At 42.5% G+C, this 17,230-nt stretch overlaps 1 protein-coding gene, 1 long non-coding RNA gene and 1 other non-coding gene across 6 annotated transcripts in view; 2 read left to right on the top strand and 1 right to left on the bottom strand.

Annotated features, from left to right (window-relative positions):
- Positions 1–17,230, bottom strand: part of LOC129484218 (uncharacterized) — a 258,163-nt gene that overhangs the window by 20,430 nt on the left and 220,503 nt on the right. The window contains exon 5 of one of the 3 annotated variants that reach the window (XR_010114191.1): positions 14,346–16,038. The exons of the other annotated variants lie outside the window; for them this stretch is intronic. This is a non-coding gene — a long non-coding RNA (uncharacterized lncRNA). Of the gene's footprint in view, positions 1–14,345; positions 16,039–17,230 lie in introns of those variants that run through there. 3 annotated transcript variants of the gene reach the window in all.
- The window catches only part of MYRIP (myosin VIIA and Rab interacting protein), a 484,292-nt gene that overhangs the window by 437,299 nt on the left and 29,763 nt on the right, over positions 1–17,230 (top strand). Inside the window, exons 12-13 of one of the 2 annotated variants that reach the window (XM_055281797.2) lie at positions 3,113–3,307; positions 11,999–12,160. In XM_055281797.2, coding sequence (XP_055137772.1) covers positions 3,113–3,307; positions 11,999–12,160 — 357 coding nt within the window. The remainder of the gene's footprint in view (positions 1–3,112; positions 3,308–11,998; positions 12,161–17,230) is intronic. The other variant, XM_055281804.2, reaches the window with a different exon arrangement.
- On the top strand, positions 7,871–8,004 carry LOC129461584 (small nucleolar RNA SNORA64/SNORA10 family). The gene has a single exon (XR_008650602.1). It is a non-coding gene; the product is annotated as a small nucleolar RNA SNORA64/SNORA10 family (small nucleolar RNA).

Genomic DNA, 17,230 nt, shown 5'->3' with positions numbered 1-17,230 from the left:
CCAGTGAAAAGCAAAATGGGGACACCAACCAATGAAGAGATCTTGTCCAGTTTTCACATAATTTTTGTTCAGTCACTTCTTTTTTTTTTTTTTGAGATGGAATTTTGCTCTTGTTGCCCAGGCTGGAATGCAATGGCAGGTCTCAGCTCACTGCAACCTCCACTTCCCAGGTTCAAGCAATTCTTCTGCTGCAGCCACCTAAGTAGCTGGGATTACACGTGCCCGCCGCCACACCTGGCTAATTTTTGCATTTTTAGTAAAGACAGGGTTTTACCATGTTGGCCAGGCTGGTCTCAAACTCCTGATCTCAGGTGATCCACCCGCCTTGGCCTCCCAAAGTGCTGGGATTACAGGCATGAGCCACCATGCCCGGCCCGTTCAGTCACTTCTGCCAGCTGGAAGCTGGTTCCCTTCTGAAATGGTCCGGGTCTTTAAGCAGACCTCAGGTGTTCCAGGTGAAGCTGTGGTGCTCTCCTCAGACCAGCTGCCTGGGACTCCTCACTCTGACTTAAGGGAAAATGCAAATGCCTTCAGGGGCCAAGACAGTAAGTCAACGTGACAAGTGGATGGGGTAGGGCCAAAGGCATGCTTGAGGGCAGGAACTACATCCCTCTTGTTCACTGCTTTATCCCAGCACCTGGAACAGAGCTGGCACACCATAGGGTCCCAATAAAAATGTAGATTGAACCGTGGGGAGTGTAGAGAACTGGGAAGTGCATATCTCACAGGAGGTATTCTAGGCCAAAAAGCATGGGTAATATTTGCCTTTAAGCTTGCAACTCTCATGACTGAATAAACAAGGCTGTTTACAGATGGAATAAAACAATGATGGTCAAACAGTATTGATGGCCAACTTACCCTTTTGATTGTATGTTCAGTTGGAGTCAGAATACAGATCACTCTTTCTTTTTAAGCATCTCTTAAGTCCTTTCCATTAATACCTTGGACCTTTAATGCCATGTGCTGTTTGGAAATTTGTGTAAATTTTTACTTCCCCTTCCCTCATGCTATGGTCTAACTTTTTTTTCTGAATCCCTTGGTCATATATGTTTCTTTTCAAAAGATCTACAAAGGCACTGTGTCTACCAAATAAGGGGCAATCTTTCTAAATACATTTTATTCCTATTAAAAAGGTAACAAATCCGCTTTCATGCATACAATGTTGCCCTTTCTAAAACAGACTTAAGTAGTGGTAGCTGGTTCTTGCCAAAATTATTTTGAGCCCAGTTTGTCTCCAAAATCTGCCACATCAAGCTACAGCATCCTGAAAAGTGGGGGACATCCTCTGCACATTTTTCTTAAGGTGAAGAGTTGGCTCTGGCTGTTCTCTTGGACCTTGCCCTTATTCTAGTGGGTCTACATCACCTTCCCTCTATCTCATTCCCCTGGGACCCCAGACTCTACCTTTTTGGTATGTAGCAAAGCCCCCTGAACCAACAGAAACATGGCTATTGGGTCAGTCAAGCAGCTATTGTGGAACAGACAGGCTAAGGCTAAAGAGGAGCCTTCTGACACATATGTCCTCACCCCAGAATAGCTTGACAGGTGTGAGACCATGTGCCTCAGTGTAGAAGCCCAGAGTCAGTTTCTGGACTGCAGACTCAGCCACTAATTTGTCATTTAGCCCCTTTGCTTCTCTATTGAAGTGGGAGGGCCATCAGAAACCTTCTCTAGTGAGACAAAACCTAAAATAGAGTCCACTCGGAGGAACAAATTTTGCAAAATCAAGTCATAGCTATCATTAATATTTTGGTCAAGATTAAATGGGTCAGATAGGTACCTTAGAAAGGCATATCTTACCAAACATTTTACTGGTCACACGAAATATGCCTGTGAGCAGTATTCAACTTCTAATTTACAAATGATGTGATGAGATAAACAAAATTGTTTGTAGATGGAAACCATGACTGCCAAGCAACAGTGATCTCCAGCTTATTGCATGATGCTATATGTTCAGATGAACTAAAAAATGCAGATAATTCTTTGGGGTTGATGTGCCTCTGCTTCATTAATGACATTGGCCCAAATCCAGATTGATTGTAATTTTGAACCATGAACATAAAAGCTGGAAGTGACCTGTGTCAGTCAGGAATACGTTCAGCCACAGATAACAGAAAACCTGGCCAACAGTGGGTTCAACAGATAGGGGATCTTTTTTTCACATAACATGATATTCAGAGGCAGATGATGACTCCCAGTGGTTCACCCAATCCAGTGCTCTCTGAGTCCAAGCTCCTTCAGTCTTTCTGCCCCATCTCACTTGGAGGTTTGGCATTCATCTTCAATTCTGTTGGCTCATAAGCTGCAAGTCTATGTTTAAGGCAGAAACAAGTGGGGAGGAAGAAAGGGGCATTAGATGCACCAATTCCCCTGATTAGGAAAACAAAAGCTTATCCAGAAACTCCACAGGCTTTCCCTGTGGACTCACTAGTCAAAACTGTGTCACATGACTACACCTAGCTGCAAGGGAAGCAGGAAAATTGAGTATTTTCCTGTTCACCCCTATGGTAGAAGAAAGCAAGAGAGAATGGGCTTGAAAATAGGTGTGTGAGCTAATACACTGTCTATCAAGAAACCACAGAGGAATTTTTTCTAGTACTCTCATTGTACAGATGACAAAAATGAGTTCCAGAAATGAGAAATAACTTGAGCAAGGTCCTGTAACTGGGTGAATTTAGAGCCTGAACTGGAGCCCATGTCTCCTAAATGCCAGTCCAGAAAGCTACCCACTGGACCACACTTCAGTTTGAGACTGAAGTTTTGCAGATGAAGTAGAATATTATTCAGCAAATAAGGTCAGAGATACTAAACTACCAGCAGTGGGCAGAGGACAGACAGCTTCCACTCTAGCACTCCTTCCTCCTTCCCTCCCCAAGAATCTGAAATAATTTATTACGAGTCACAGAAACTAGGCAAAGTCAAATCAGACCTCCCCTCAGTTCTCTTCTGCTGTGTCTAGTTTAATCTTCTCATTCTTCAGCACATTGGTGTTTGTGTGTGAAATTACAGAATCAACCTCATGATGATGAGTGTCATGATGACATAGAATTTCTGTGTCATTGTTAATGTGCTGTTCTTGTCTTCTGTCCCCTTCTGTTATTGGACCAAACAGAAGTTTTCTGCTGTTTCTCTCTGCAACATCTCCACAGAAGTCCTGAAAGTCATCAATGCCACAGAGGAGTTGATAGCAGGATCTACAGGGCCCTGGGAGTCCCCACAAGTCCCTCCTGACAGAGAGAAGGGGACGTTTCCTCGTGGGACAGACCAAGTGAGACTGGATGAGCAGCTGACTTCCCTGGAAGAAAATGTAAGAGGGTGTGGAGGTGCCCTGTCTCGGGTGAATGTATGTGAAGAAGAAGCTGACGAAATTGTAGCTTATCATGAAGAGTGCAAGGACACACACATACACACACACACCACTACCACCATAGCAAATACATTCTCAGGAAGGACCTTAGGTTGGATTCCCCAGAAGCAGACCCTAGATGAGGATTTGTGTGCATGTGACTTATTAGGGAATGCTCCCAAGGGAGGCTGGTAAGGGAATGGGGAAAGTAAGGGAAAGGGAAGAATCCAAGCAAGGACATGATCTTACACAAAGAGGAGCTTCAGCCCGATCCTGCAGGGAGCTCTGGAGTAGAAGTTGCATCTCAGAGTTGTCCTGACCTAAGGCAAAAAACTGGCCCGTCCTACAACCAGCAGGCACTTCGGTCTCTTTGCATGCAGGCAGTGTCTCCAGCAGCCCAAAGGCAGTCCCCTGTATAGATATGGGCTACTGGGAATAAAAGCACACTGAGGCTTAGTGGGCAGGGAGAAGAGTACAGAGAAACTGTAAAAGAGATCCAAGGGGATCCAGGTGTATTGCCAGTGCCACTACAGGGAATGAAGTGGTTGCCAAAAGAACTGAAGTTACTACAACTGGTCTCTGCTTCTCTGATTTAAGATACCAACACAATCTGGCCAGGTGCTGTGGCTCATGTCTGTAATCCCAGCACCTTTGGGAGGCTGAGGCAGGCGGATCACTTGAGATCCAGAGTTTGAGACCAGCCTGGCCAACATGGTGAAACCCCATCTCTATAAAAATACAAAAATTATCTGGGTGTCGTGGCAGGTGCCTGTAATCCGAGCTACTTGGGAGGCTCACCCAGGAGAATCGCTTGAACACAGGAGGCGAAGGTTGTAGTCAGCCAAGATGGTACCATTGTACTCCAGCCTGGGCAACAGAGCAAGACCCTGCCTCAGAAAAAAAAAAAAAAAAAAGATACCAACACAATCATATGTAATTTATGTTTCTGATGAATCACCCAAGCCTCCTGTGCCATTAGCAACAAGAAGCCCACTATCTTTCTTATGAGCCTATCACACTCCACTCCAAAATTGTCCAAGCACTCTGGGAACTGAGTAAGACTCTACTGCATTACCTTATGACCACATTTAGACCTCAGACTGCCATCGTTTCCCCCTCCCCGATTCCTATGCTCCCCAATAAGGATGCTAACCAGCCATTGCTAGTGGATCTGCCAATCAAAAGGAAAATGCCTAACATCAACTATATTTAAAATTACATTTCTTCTTTGGAAATAAAACATTCATCATAATGCTTGAAAAAAAGTACACAATAAATGTTGGCTGTTCTTATTAGTATTTGAAAGGCATGTCATCAGCCAACCCCTAAAATTATCCCATGAAAATTCACTAAAGAGTGGGTTGTTAAAAGTAGTTCCAACTTTAAAAACACACACTCTTAGCTCCTTCTCTCATCCTGGAACAAGTATGCATTTGCTGCTTTCAAGAGAAAGACACTTGAGAAAGAAAGGAAATAAAACAAGTCCTATTGGTGATTTTGCTTTATTGAAAAATCATCCATTTTTACTGAAGTGTAGGCAGAGTGGCCCAGAAGACTCATCTGCCTCATTCATCCCGTTTTTACTGGCTGCTGCTTCTGAGGACCCTGACTTGGGTAGCTGGGCTTTCCCTGGTGCCAAATCCTTTTCTGTCTGAAGGAAGCCATGCCTCAGAGTCAGGGTCACAGGGAAAGGAGGTGAGATCTACCAGATGTCTGGAAAGGAGGAAGGGGATGAATGGGGAAGGTGCTCACAATCCATTTCAACATTTAGAAGGGTTAAAGACTATCAGCCAAGTCAGCTGGTTCCCTGTGGAAACTTGTACATCTCTGAAGGCAAAATCAATGTACTGGACGGAGGAGAAGACAGTGCTTACATTTACCTTCCTTCAGATTCAATTCCATTTAGTTTGTACTCCTAAAAGGTATTCGCATATATAATTATAGTCATGTGCTGCATAATAAGGTTTTGGTCAATGGCGAATCACATATACAACAGTGGTGATCTCATAAGATTATAATGCTTTATTTTTACTGTACCTTTTCTATGTTTAGATACACAAATAATTACCATTGTGTTACAACTGCCTGCAGTATTCAGTACAGTATTCAGTACAGTGCTGTAGCCTAGGAGCAATTGGCTAGGTGTGTAGTAGGTTATACCATCTAGGTTTGCATAAGTACACTCTATGATGTTCACACAATTTTGTATTTCTAATAATATAGCCTCATTATTTAGCAAAGCATGACTATGTTTAGGTTAAAGGACTTTGTAATTTCCCCCTTCCATTCAAAGAGAAGAAAAAATTCTTGGCTGTCAAGTAAGAGGCACCTGGCCTGGAGGAGGAGTGGGTGTGACTGATGACTTTGGAATTCAGGAAAGCTCTCACTGCCCCTTGAGGAGTTGTGTGTTTGGTTTGGCCTAACAGGTATATTTGCTAGTAATGGATTTTTCAGTCCTCCTGATTTGTGATGAAAGAAACAGCGTAATAAATTCTTACAGGTAAATATTCATGATCACTGAGTATTTCAGGAAATAGCTGATGATAAGAATTTTCCAATACTCCAGACCAAGGGTGACACTGAGAAATTTGGACTACTCAAGCTGTAGTAACCATCATCAGTTGGCATGGCCCTAGTCATGAAGTTGATATCAAGTTAGGTGATGCCAACTCCTGCAGAGTCAACTGTGCTTTTGAGGTGCTCTAATGAATGCTGTTCCCAGAAATCAGGAATTGTTATTGGAGAGTGTTTTTTTTTTTTTTAAGTAGAAATGGGGTCTTGCTATGTTGCCCAGACTGGTCTCAAACTCCTGGCCTCAAGTGTTCCTCCTGCCTTGGCCTCCCACAGGGCTGGGATTACAGACATGAGCCATTGTGCCCAGCCTGAAGTATTTTTTGATAAAAATTGAAACAACAAGAAATAAAAATTTTTTAAATGCAGGCTGGGTGTGGTGGCTCACGCCTGTAATCCCAGCACTTTGGGAGGCCAAGATGGGAGGATCGCTTGAGGCCAGGAGTTTGAGGCCAGACTGGTCAATATGGTGAGATCCCATCTCTATGAATAAAATTATATATATATGCATGCTTGTTTCACTTTAAAAGTTGAAGACTCTCTCCCTTTGGGCTCCCATAAAACCTATGCATGTATCTGTCTGATGACTTTTCACACTCTCCATCTTTTCTGTTCACTCATCCATCTCCCATTAGGCTGGCACTATTGACATTTGGATTAGGTAATTATCTGTGTGGGGGCTGTCCTGTGCACAGGATACTTGGCAGCACCCCTGGTCTCTACCCACTAGCTGCCAGCAGCAGCACCCTCCCAGTATGACAGTCAAAAATGTCTCTAGACATTGTCAAATGTTAGGGGTTTGGGGCAGGGCAAAATCACCCCCAGACTGGGAACGAGATATATAAATTCCTGCAGAACAGGGTTTACCACCTTTTATTTCTGTAGCCTAGCCCCAGTCCACCACCCAGAGCCTGACACAGAGGAAGCACTTAGTGAATGTTTAGCTGATGTATGACTACACCAGAGGAATGAAGCCCCTTTTAAAAAGAACTGCTTGACTTCTCATGCACAGGGTCTCTTGTTCTTTAAATGTGTCTCTAACATAGCTGAGTCCTGAAATGGCCCTGATCCTGGGCACACAGAATTGAAAAGGTTAAAGACACGGTTCACTAGCAAACAAATGTATTTTTTACAAAGTATGGTATCAAAAAAAACAGTGTGTGAAATATCTGGTTTAAATGACAATGGTCAGTTCTCATAGCACACTTAAAACAAAGATATCCTGCCCTTTTATTTTTACCTCCAAGGAGCATGTTGAAAAGAATGCAATGGCCTTATTGGAGTTTTCATCTTGTAAGATCCTTTAATTGTAAGTTATGTTTTTTTTTTCCTTTGGGTTCATTAACAGTTTCTATTTAAAATACATCCACTGACAGACTGAAGATGTCAGAAGCCCCAGCAGGGACCATGGCTGGAAGGCCCAGTCTGTAGGTGACTGCTCCCCTCTTCTGTACCTCTCATGCCTCTCCTGTTCCCAAAGAGTTAACTGCCTTCTTCCTCCTCCTTCCCTTCCCCCATCCTTCGGCTTTTTAAATTTCACCTCAGAAGAAATCCCATCTATATTCTTTTGAATTTGTGGGCTTTTGAGTCAGGGAAGGGGTGACTCTTCTTCATCTCTTTAATTCAACAGATCACAGAGCCTTGGGCGCGTTGCCTGGCTCTGCTGCTCCCGGATGGAATTCAGCTGAGCAGTGGGAGAAGCCAGGGTCGTTCTTAAACTGTCCTCTGGGCGCAGCTGATCTCATTAAATCATGGCTTTTGTTGGTCTGCAGAATAAAGAACAGTCCTGCACTCCTCCACTGTTCTCCTTTGTGCTGGGGAACCTAGGGACTGTCAGAAATAGAAACGGTGACACTATTCTCACCTCCTGAACATTGGTTACCACAGGACAGGACTCAGAGGGGAACAAAAGAACATTTGGTTGAGAATGTTCACCTTTAAAAATACTTCTGAAGACTCCCAGCTCTGCCCAGTTACACTAGGCTTCGCCTGTGTGGCTTTTGTAATGGGGAGGGAGAGAAAGGATCTCCCCAGGACCTCAGATTGGCTTTACTGTGGCATCTCTTTCCTTGAGGGACACAACAGGTCCTGAGCAAAACGGGAAAAAAGGAAAAAAAAAAATACTTCTGAAGGTTTCAGAGCTACATAAGATAAAGAAACATTAGCATTTATATATCCAATCTCCTGTTTTCACAAACTGCCTTAACCCCCTTAATTAGCAGAGGGCATGGGTATTTCAGAATTATCTTGTCTCTCAGCTTTGACACTCCTCACCTGCTATCTGGCATTAGTGTTGTGAAATCAGCTCTGGTCTCCCCTAAAGGCAGAAACAACCTAGGACTAATCCCAGCCTCCACAGCAGCATGCAATGGCGGCTCAGTTCCTTGGGCTGAATGCCTTGGTCTCTAGGTATTTTAAACTCTTGCTATGAAGAGTTCCGCTGTACCTGTTGGGGTCTGGCTGGAAGAGGAGAGTTTCATGAAAGGGGCTGTTAACTCAGGTGTGGGCAAGGTTAAGGGATGCTGAGGGTGGAATAATAGCAATAAAAGGAAGCTGTTACCAGCCCTAGACAGTGGTATCTCCACTGGCCAAACCCATCCCAGACAGCCAGGAAGCCCTGGTGATGAAGTCCAAATAGGTCGGCTTCCCAGGGAACAGGGCAGGACAAAGAAGGATAGAAAATGGACCTAGAAGGTCAACAGAGAACAACTAGCATAAGCATTCTCAGACCCGTGGTGTGAACAGTAGGACTGCCATCTTGAGGATGTATGCAGGGTTGTAAGTAACCCATAATCCCCAGCCTCAGAGGGAGCGGAGGGCAAACCCAACTTCTCTTTTAGCTTCGCCCCACATTGCCCATGGAGTATACAACCAGTGGCAGCAGACACAGTAGACCTGCACTACAGGGAGCCCAGCTCTGCCACTGAATCCAGGTCCATGCAGAGGATGTTGGTCCTCTTTCTCAAAGTTCTCCTACAACCCTCACAGCACAAAAGAGCATATAGCACTAGAACTTGCGGAGATGATCGTGGTTACTCAGGTGGTTCTCTGCCCTCAGAGAGCAAGGAAAGAAATATATTGGTCCCCTAAAGTATAATTCCTGGAAGCCAAATCCAACAAGATGCTCTAAGGTTAAATAAGTCTGGGAAGCTTGCATACTCTTTCTAGGAAAATTGAGATCCACATTAGTACATTAAAGCCTCTGAGAAGACCTGCAGTAAAGAAATCTGTTTAACACTCTTTATTCTAGAGAATTTAATCACAAATAGGTGTTTCATTAAAGAAACACCTATTCTTATGCCTTGAACCACTTTGAGAAAGCCTTGTTGAACCAAGAGCCAGTGAATGCAATCATAGGCACCAATGACTAGAATTTGAAGGGGTCGTAGATTACTCAGACATGGTAACCATAGTTCTCACCAAAAGTGGACCTTAACTTGCCAAGCAAGTCCAAGTGAACATTTTTCAAATGGGTTATGTTTTATAAAGCTAGAATAATATTTTCATCATATAGCATGTTACCTTTTGTTATTTCAAGCCAGCAACAGAGCCAATATCATATCCATCTATAACCATAGTAACTCTAGTACCTTTATGTTAAAATCTGAAATGCAAAATGTTATAACATTCCAACTGAGATTATCATAGCATCATAGGGCAAAGAGGATAAAGGCAAGGGAACTAGCTTCAGCCCTTCTGAGATCACTTCTAGGCTCCACCAGTCCCCAGCTGTGAGACCTCAAAAAGTCACTAAACCTTCCTAGAACATAAAAATTCTCATCTTGAACACAGTGATTATAATAGTCTCTACCTCAAGGGTTGCTATGAGCATATATAAGTCACATAAAATCCTTGGCTTAGCCACTGGCTCAATAAATTAATGCTGTCATCATCATCATCATCATCATCCCCATCATCATCATCATCCTCCTCCAGTCCTTTAGGCACCATCACTTTCGCTGTAAATTCCTGTTCAGCCAGTATCAGTGCCAAACCACTAAATCTCTTCTGCCTCCTGGTGCCAGGAAAGTAGGCTTTTAGTGAACACAGAGTAAAACATGAACATTCTGGCCTTGCTGAGGGCTTGGAGCTTTTTCATCTTGCTTTGTTTTGGCAGAAAAAAAAAAAAAAAAAGGAAGACTAGTGAATGAACACGTTGAAGATGTAAATAGCAATCAGGTTGAAGCACATCCCAGGGTGTGATGACATTGAGTTTTGCATGTTTCTGCTAAAATCAAGGTTCCAAGACCTTAGTTATGTCAAGTTATGTTTAACCATTGCCATGCTTAAATTATTTCACTTCACTTAAATAACTCCAAATGTTGTTTCATTGTGTAAAACTGTAGATTTATATTTTAAATTATCTTATTAAAATAAATTTACTTTTTTGGTGTAGATAGGGAAAAGTATAAAAAAAGTATGATAAACTTCAAACCTCTCTCTCTGTTGCTCCCCCTTTTCCCCACCCCCAATTATTTTTTTACCCTCTAAAGGGAAGTTTTTCAATTTGAGAAATTTTGGGATACATTATTTGAATAATTTCTTCACTCAAATACCCTTGAAATACTTATCATTTCTTTCATTTGACAATAATCATTTCTTGCTTTAAAAACAAAAATAAATGGCTAAGATTAAATTGTGAAGATCTCTTAGAAACAGAATTTCTCTGTATGAAACAGAATTACATATTCAGCATATAATAAAGAAATATAAAACAAAAGATAAACTGAAGTGTGGCAATTCCCATCAGACATTTGATTCATGGCCCCTGTATGACTGTGAATTATTTGATGTGACATCTTCTGTACCAGTCACTGCTGAAAGCTCCCACAGCCCAGGTAATTATGCCTATGATGATGCACAAATTTGCTTTCATCAAACCTGTACCTGCCTTTGCTCCACCTTGAAATGTTTTGTAAAATTGCCAGTTTTAAAACAGATGAGTGAATCATGCCAAGGAATTGACAGAGTGGGAACATCTCAGGCTTCTTTCCCTCACCAACACAGCATCGCTAAGTGTAAAAAAAAAAAAAAAAAAAAAAAAAAAAAAAAAAAAAAAAAAAAGTGCATGACTAGTGTACCTGAGCTCTTGACTCATCTTCAACTCTGCTATAGCTTTAACTCAAGTTAAGGAAACTGTTAAAGTCTTGGCCATGTGTTTCATTCAAATCAACTCTAAATTGCTGTGATTACAGGTTTAGGATTTTATATATGTTGATTAAACCTCAAGAACCTCTCTTTAAGTAATTACTTTCTTTAGATACATCTCATTTCTTGTGTTATTGGTTGCTTCATCACATTATTGATTAGGGTGAGGGCGTATTTGTTTCATTCACCCTGGCCCACATCCCTTAGTCTGAATTATTTCAAGGATTTTACCTTGCTCACTTTTATGGGAATACCCTTATAAACTTGTAAGTAAAAAATGTTTCTTTTTCTTAAATTTATCAGACTTGCTCTCTTATTTTTAATCGCTCTCAACAATTGTCCTAATTGACAGATAAATAGATACATGCTTCTCTTAATATCACACTATTTTCGAAGAAATATTTTTCTACTACAAACTTCAGGTTTAATTCCCTTAACCTCACTGAAGCACGCAGAAGCTAATTAATCAGAATTCACTCAAAATGTGTAATTATTTTAAATTATTTCCCCTCTTTCTTGTTTTCTCATTTTTTTCTCAATTACTAAATGCCAACCAAAAATTGTATTGGCAAAGCTCCATCATGAGTTTTTCTCTTTGTTTTTTCTTTATAGTCATTTTTATAGTCACTAGACCAATACACAATTTGCATAGCTGATGTCATGTATTTTGTACTATTTGAACAAAAGCAACTTTAAAATGCTTTTTCTTACAGGAAAGTTTGTGGGAGAGGGAAGGTGTGGTTGACAGTGAGGGGTGTCAAGACCTCACACATTTAAGTGTGAAGAATGTTTATAAATGTTATAAAAATAACATCCCCCCCTGCAATGTTAAGCCCAGTTCTCTCACTCCCTGAATTGCTGGGGTCCCCTCAAGGGACCCCAACCAGTCCCAGGTCTGCAGACATGAACTCAAATGCAGCACTCTCTCTACAGGTATACCTGGCAGCAGGCACTGTGTATGGACTGGAGAGCCAGCTGACTGAGCTGGAAGATGCCGCCCGCTGCATCCACAGCGGCACTGATGAGACCCATCTGGCGGATCTGGAGGACCAGGTGGCCACGGCTGCAGCCCAAGTCCACCATGCTGAACTCCAGGTGAGAACTCTCCTCTCTGCCCACATGGGTCCTGCAGGATGAAACGGAGCCCCATGTTCTACAAGAATCACTTTAAAGCCATTGTATCTATCAGCTCCCATCATCTCCAGCATGTTTGCATGGATACGGTCCTTCCAGATGGATTCCACCAAATTCTCCCTTTAAAAGTGTAGTCCTCTTCTCCGCCAAATTAAAGTCTTGATAATATATTGGACTGCCCTTTAAACCTTAAACCAGTTTCCTCTTTGAGAAATGTCCCGACCCATACATAGGTCTCTCTACTATACAGGTTTCCATTCTACTCCAAGACCATCCTTTTCTGACCCTTGTCACATTGTTGATAACTTATTAAGTAATATTATTAAGTAATATTCCCCATTATAGACTGAAAGCTCCATGAGAATAGAACTATAGCTGTGTGGCTTAACATGTAACTCCAGTGCCTAGCACAATACCTGGCACAGATTTAGCACACAATAAAAATGGGGTGAACAAATGAAGGAAATTAGAAGCATAGATTTCTCAGGACAATATTTTTCATGAGGAGCAGGCAGGATTTAGATACGGCTATTGAAGAACTGATTGACATAGTCTCTATAACTTTGTGAACATGGCTGTTTGAAGTTTTCATAGATATTCCCGTAGCCTTTGACTCTGTAAATCAAAATTGACCATGGATTAAGCCACTGATTTTCAAACTAGGGTCTATAGATATATTCTTGGGACCCATGACAATTTTTTTCTTTAAAAGGGCTCCATGTGGGCCAGGCACAGTGGCTCACACCTGTAATCCCAGCACTTTGGGAGGTTGAGGCGGGTGGATCACGAGGTCAGGAGATCGAGAGCATCCTGGCTAACGCGGTGAAACCCCGTCTCTACTAAAAATACAAAAAATTAGCCGGGCATGGTGGTGGGTGCCTGTAGTCCCAGCTACTCAGGAGGCTGAGGCAGGAGAATGGCGTGAACCTGGGAGGCAGAGCTTGCAGTGAGCCAAGATCGCACCACTGCACTCCAGCCTAGGCAACAGAGTGAGACTCCATCTCAAAAAAAAAAAAAAAAAAAAAAAAAAGGGCTCCATGTGTTACTCAAGTTTGAGAGACACTGGTCGCAGCTTAACTTCAGTATAGACCCCTGGTTTGCTGATTTTTTTTTTTTTTTTTTTTTTTTTTTTGAGACAGAGTCTCGCTCTGTCACCCAGGCTGGAGTGCAGTGGCGTGATCTTGGCTCACTGCAACATTCACCTCCCGGGTTCAAGCAATTCCCCGCCTCAGCCTCCCAAGTAACCAGGATTACAAGTGCATGCCACCACACCCAGCTAAGTTTTTTTGTTTTTGTTTTTGTTTTTTTTTTGGATTTTTAGTAGAGACGGGGTTTCACCATGTTGGCCAGACAGGTCTCAAACTCGTGACCTCAGGCGATCCACCCACCTCGGCCTCCCAAAGTGCTGGGATTACAGGTGTAAGCCCCTGAGACAGATCCTGCATCTTAAAACTGAATCATTGGGAGAACTGTGGTCAATAAAACCATATCTGGATAGAGACATAAATCAAAGAAAATGACTGAAGTGAGTCTCAGTCATTTTAGAGGGTTTTTTTTTTCTTTTTGGCCAAGATTTAGGAGGCACCCAGAAAAAAAGAGACAGAAACCACAGTAGGATCTGTGGCTCGTACTTTTTCCAAAGAGGATTTTGAGGGTTTCAATATTTAAAGGGGAAAAGTGGGCAGGAGTGGAAAGGGATGGAGGGAAAGAGGGAGGGTTTGGTGACATTCTTGTGAATCTGCCCATTGCACATGAAAAGGAGGGGTAAAGGGAATGATCAATTATGTATTCATCTTGCACTCAGTAAATCTGTGCTTTACATAAGATAAACAGAGAGTAGAGGAAGCAGTCAAATATGCATTTATTTTCAGGTGGATGAGGGGACAATTTCTAGTCTCCTCTTGTCCTGTAACCCATGAAGATAAGCTATTAATTTACATTGTCAGGGTGATGGAAGCTGTGAAGACATGTGGCCTTCTATCTATCTGTAGCTATCAGTTTAGGAACAAAAGGAAAGGCAGTTTTGGGGGGCAGTGGGGAGCGGGTTGTGACTCAGCTTCCAAACTTCTCCCTTTTGGCATAGTGAATTGGGGGTCCCGAGATTTTATTTTCATTTCACAGAGAAGATGACACTCTTAGGTGATAATTATTTTAAAAGTAAATATTTTCACTTTATTGAGTCAAAAATACAACTCCTGACATCATTAACCACTCTAGAGAATGAAAGGGCACAATTCTCCACTCTGTGGATGGGTCAATGCTGTGAACTAGAAATGAGCTCATCAGATAGATGGCCCTGTTGACTATTATCAGTAAGAATGGCTGAACAGCAATTCTCCTCAAAAAAAAATTATTTTCCATAAATTTCACCCAAGACTTAATCAATTTATTGTCAAAGTTATATAAAGTAGAATCAAATCATTTGTTTTCTGTTACATTGTGTAGCAAATACTTCTTGAATGATTTTGCAGGAAGTAATATTTATGGGTGTTTGGGAGGATTTTATTGGATAATTATTCCCTCTTTATTGGAAAGTTATTCCTCCTTCCACATTTTTCTAGACTTAAATTATTGGAGCCATGTTTTATGGCAGAAAACTCTAGAGTTCCAAATGTCCATTTTCCATGTGTTTAAATGTGTGCCTATTAATTTTTCATTTATTTTTAAATATTGCAATAATGTTATCAATAATTCCCAATGTTCTGTGAGCATTATTTTGTACTAGGTATTTGTCCTTAATGGTTTACCACATTATTGCATTTATTTTTTTCAGCAACCCCATAAATGAGCTACTGCTACTATTCTCCTTTTATATCTGAGGAAATTTACCCAAGTTCAAATACCTAGAAAGTGATAAAACCGGGATTTTAATCCAAATTTTGTGACCTCATAGACCACACTATTTTTCTTCTTTTGAGACAGAGTCTCACTCTGTCACCCAGGCTGGGATGCAATGGCACAATCTTGGCTCACTGCAATCTCCGCCTCCTGGGTTCAAGTGATTCTCTTGCCTCAGCCTCCCGAGTAGCTGGGATTACAGGCATGTACCACCACGTCCTGCTAATTTTTGTATTTTTAGTAGAGACGGGGTTTCATCACATTGGTCAGGCTGGTCTCAAACTCCTCACCTCAAGTGATCCGCCAGCCTTGGCCTCCCAAAGTGCTGGGATTACAGGCGTGATCCACCGTGCCAAACAGCCCACATTCTTAACCAGTCTGTGCTCTGTGGTTTCTTGGGAAATGTGTTGGTCCTGCCCTCAGGCATACACGCACTTGCCTAGGTGTGCTTAACTTGCATGGGAGGTTGTTGACCCTGCCTTCAGCTTTGTGGATTATCTCTACTGCACCTCCAGGCATGCGGAAATTCTCCCCACCAGGCTAACTGGTGCCAGAGAATGAAGCCTCCAACTCCCTGTTGTCTGTTCTCATCCAAAATCTAGTCTCACAGAGGATTTCTTGCAGGATGGTAGGAGGGTGCCCATTGAGGAGGGTACATATGCTAAATTGTGTTCTTGGTGATATTAGGACAGAGTCTAAGGATGCTATCAACTTAGAGTCTACCTTTGAGACAGAGTGCTGTTATCCAGTGCTGAAAGAGACTGCAGCATGACCCTTGTGGAGCATGCTAAGGGTGCTGTCCACTGCCTCATGCAAGGTTGTCTCTATGAGGGTTCCTGGAGAAAGCTTCTCTTAACTCCTCATGTCAGGAAAAGCTGTTCTTCTGAGTACTTGGTCTTCGATCTTGTGGACATGGAGCTCTTGGCTTTGGCTCCCAGGAAACTCAGAGCTGAACTGGTCATCCCCTTCTAGCAAATGTATAGCTCCTTGGACATGCAGTTCTGGAAGTGGGACATAATTACATAGAGAGATAAGATACAGGCAAAATCAGCCCTCAGTAGCCTCCTCTTTCTTTGTCCTTTGTCCTAAGGACTGAAACTTGAAAAATTAGCCCTTTCTTATTCCAGAACCTGATAGTCCACAAATGAAGAGGTCAGCAGCTTGCTTTCCCATTGACCTTGTCTTTCCCAGGGCCCTCTGAGCAAGGCCCTCCATCAAAACTACTTCCAGGGAAGAATGTGAGCATCTAATCCACACCAGTTGCTTATGACTGGTAAAAGCTTAGCCTGCAACTTTTCTCAGAGGCTTGTGCAATTTATTGGTTCATAAACCAAAAGAATGTAGTTCTTAATGTGAAATTTGAAGATTAAGAACAGAAAGGCATCTGGGGACCAGGAAGGGCAGGACTCAAGTGGCGCCTTCTGGGGCTGGCTACTGAGTAGCTTGTATTCTCTTACCAGCTGCCACAGACTTGGCCTTCACCTACCTGCTTCTCCTTTTCTGACCATGACTGCCACCCCTCAGGGGTAGGGGATGCATCTTCCAAATTTGCTGACCCGTCAATCTTTCTGTGTACGTCCTATAGCTCCTATCACAGTAGACGTTGTTCAAAGAAGCCCTCAGTAAATGACAGCAGAATTCAAATTTGTCTTGAGTAGCACAGAATTGTGGAGGGCTGGGAGGCAATGGAGACCTCATGTGTGGAGCACACACACACACTGGCTGGGGTCTACCATCAGCTTATTGTTTGATTCCCTAACAACACTCAGAATGTACCAACTCAGCAGAATCTTGACCTCTTCCCTTGACTGGGCTAGCCTTTCCCTGCCTTTTCCAGCGTCCCCCATGCTGGATGTTGGCACATCCTCTCAGACTGTGGCAATGTGACAAGAGCATGGCCACTGACATGAATTCCATGCACTGCCCAGATTGGCTGTGAGATGATGGGTGTATCACTTATCCCTGTGAGCCAGTTTCCTTATCTGTGAAACCAAGATAATGGTACTTACTTCATAGAATTATTTTGAGACATGAATGAGTTCATTTATTTAAAACACTTAGCATGGTTCCTGGCACATAATAATGCCCTTTTCTAAGAGCAGGGACAATATCTTCATTTCTGGAGACAGGGGAGGACCAGGGTTCTCTCTGGGCACTAAGTGGGTTCTTACTTTCCATTTCTGCATTCAGACT

The sequence above is a fragment of the Symphalangus syndactylus genome, chromosome 1 (genome assembly GCF_028878055.3).
Source record: "Symphalangus syndactylus isolate Jambi chromosome 1, NHGRI_mSymSyn1-v2.1_pri, whole genome shotgun sequence".
NCBI classification, from domain to species: Eukaryota; Metazoa; Chordata; class Mammalia; order Primates; family Hylobatidae; genus Symphalangus; species Symphalangus syndactylus.
Note: the sequence above shows the minus strand (reverse complement) of the source record. Positions and strands in the feature narration are given on the sequence as shown.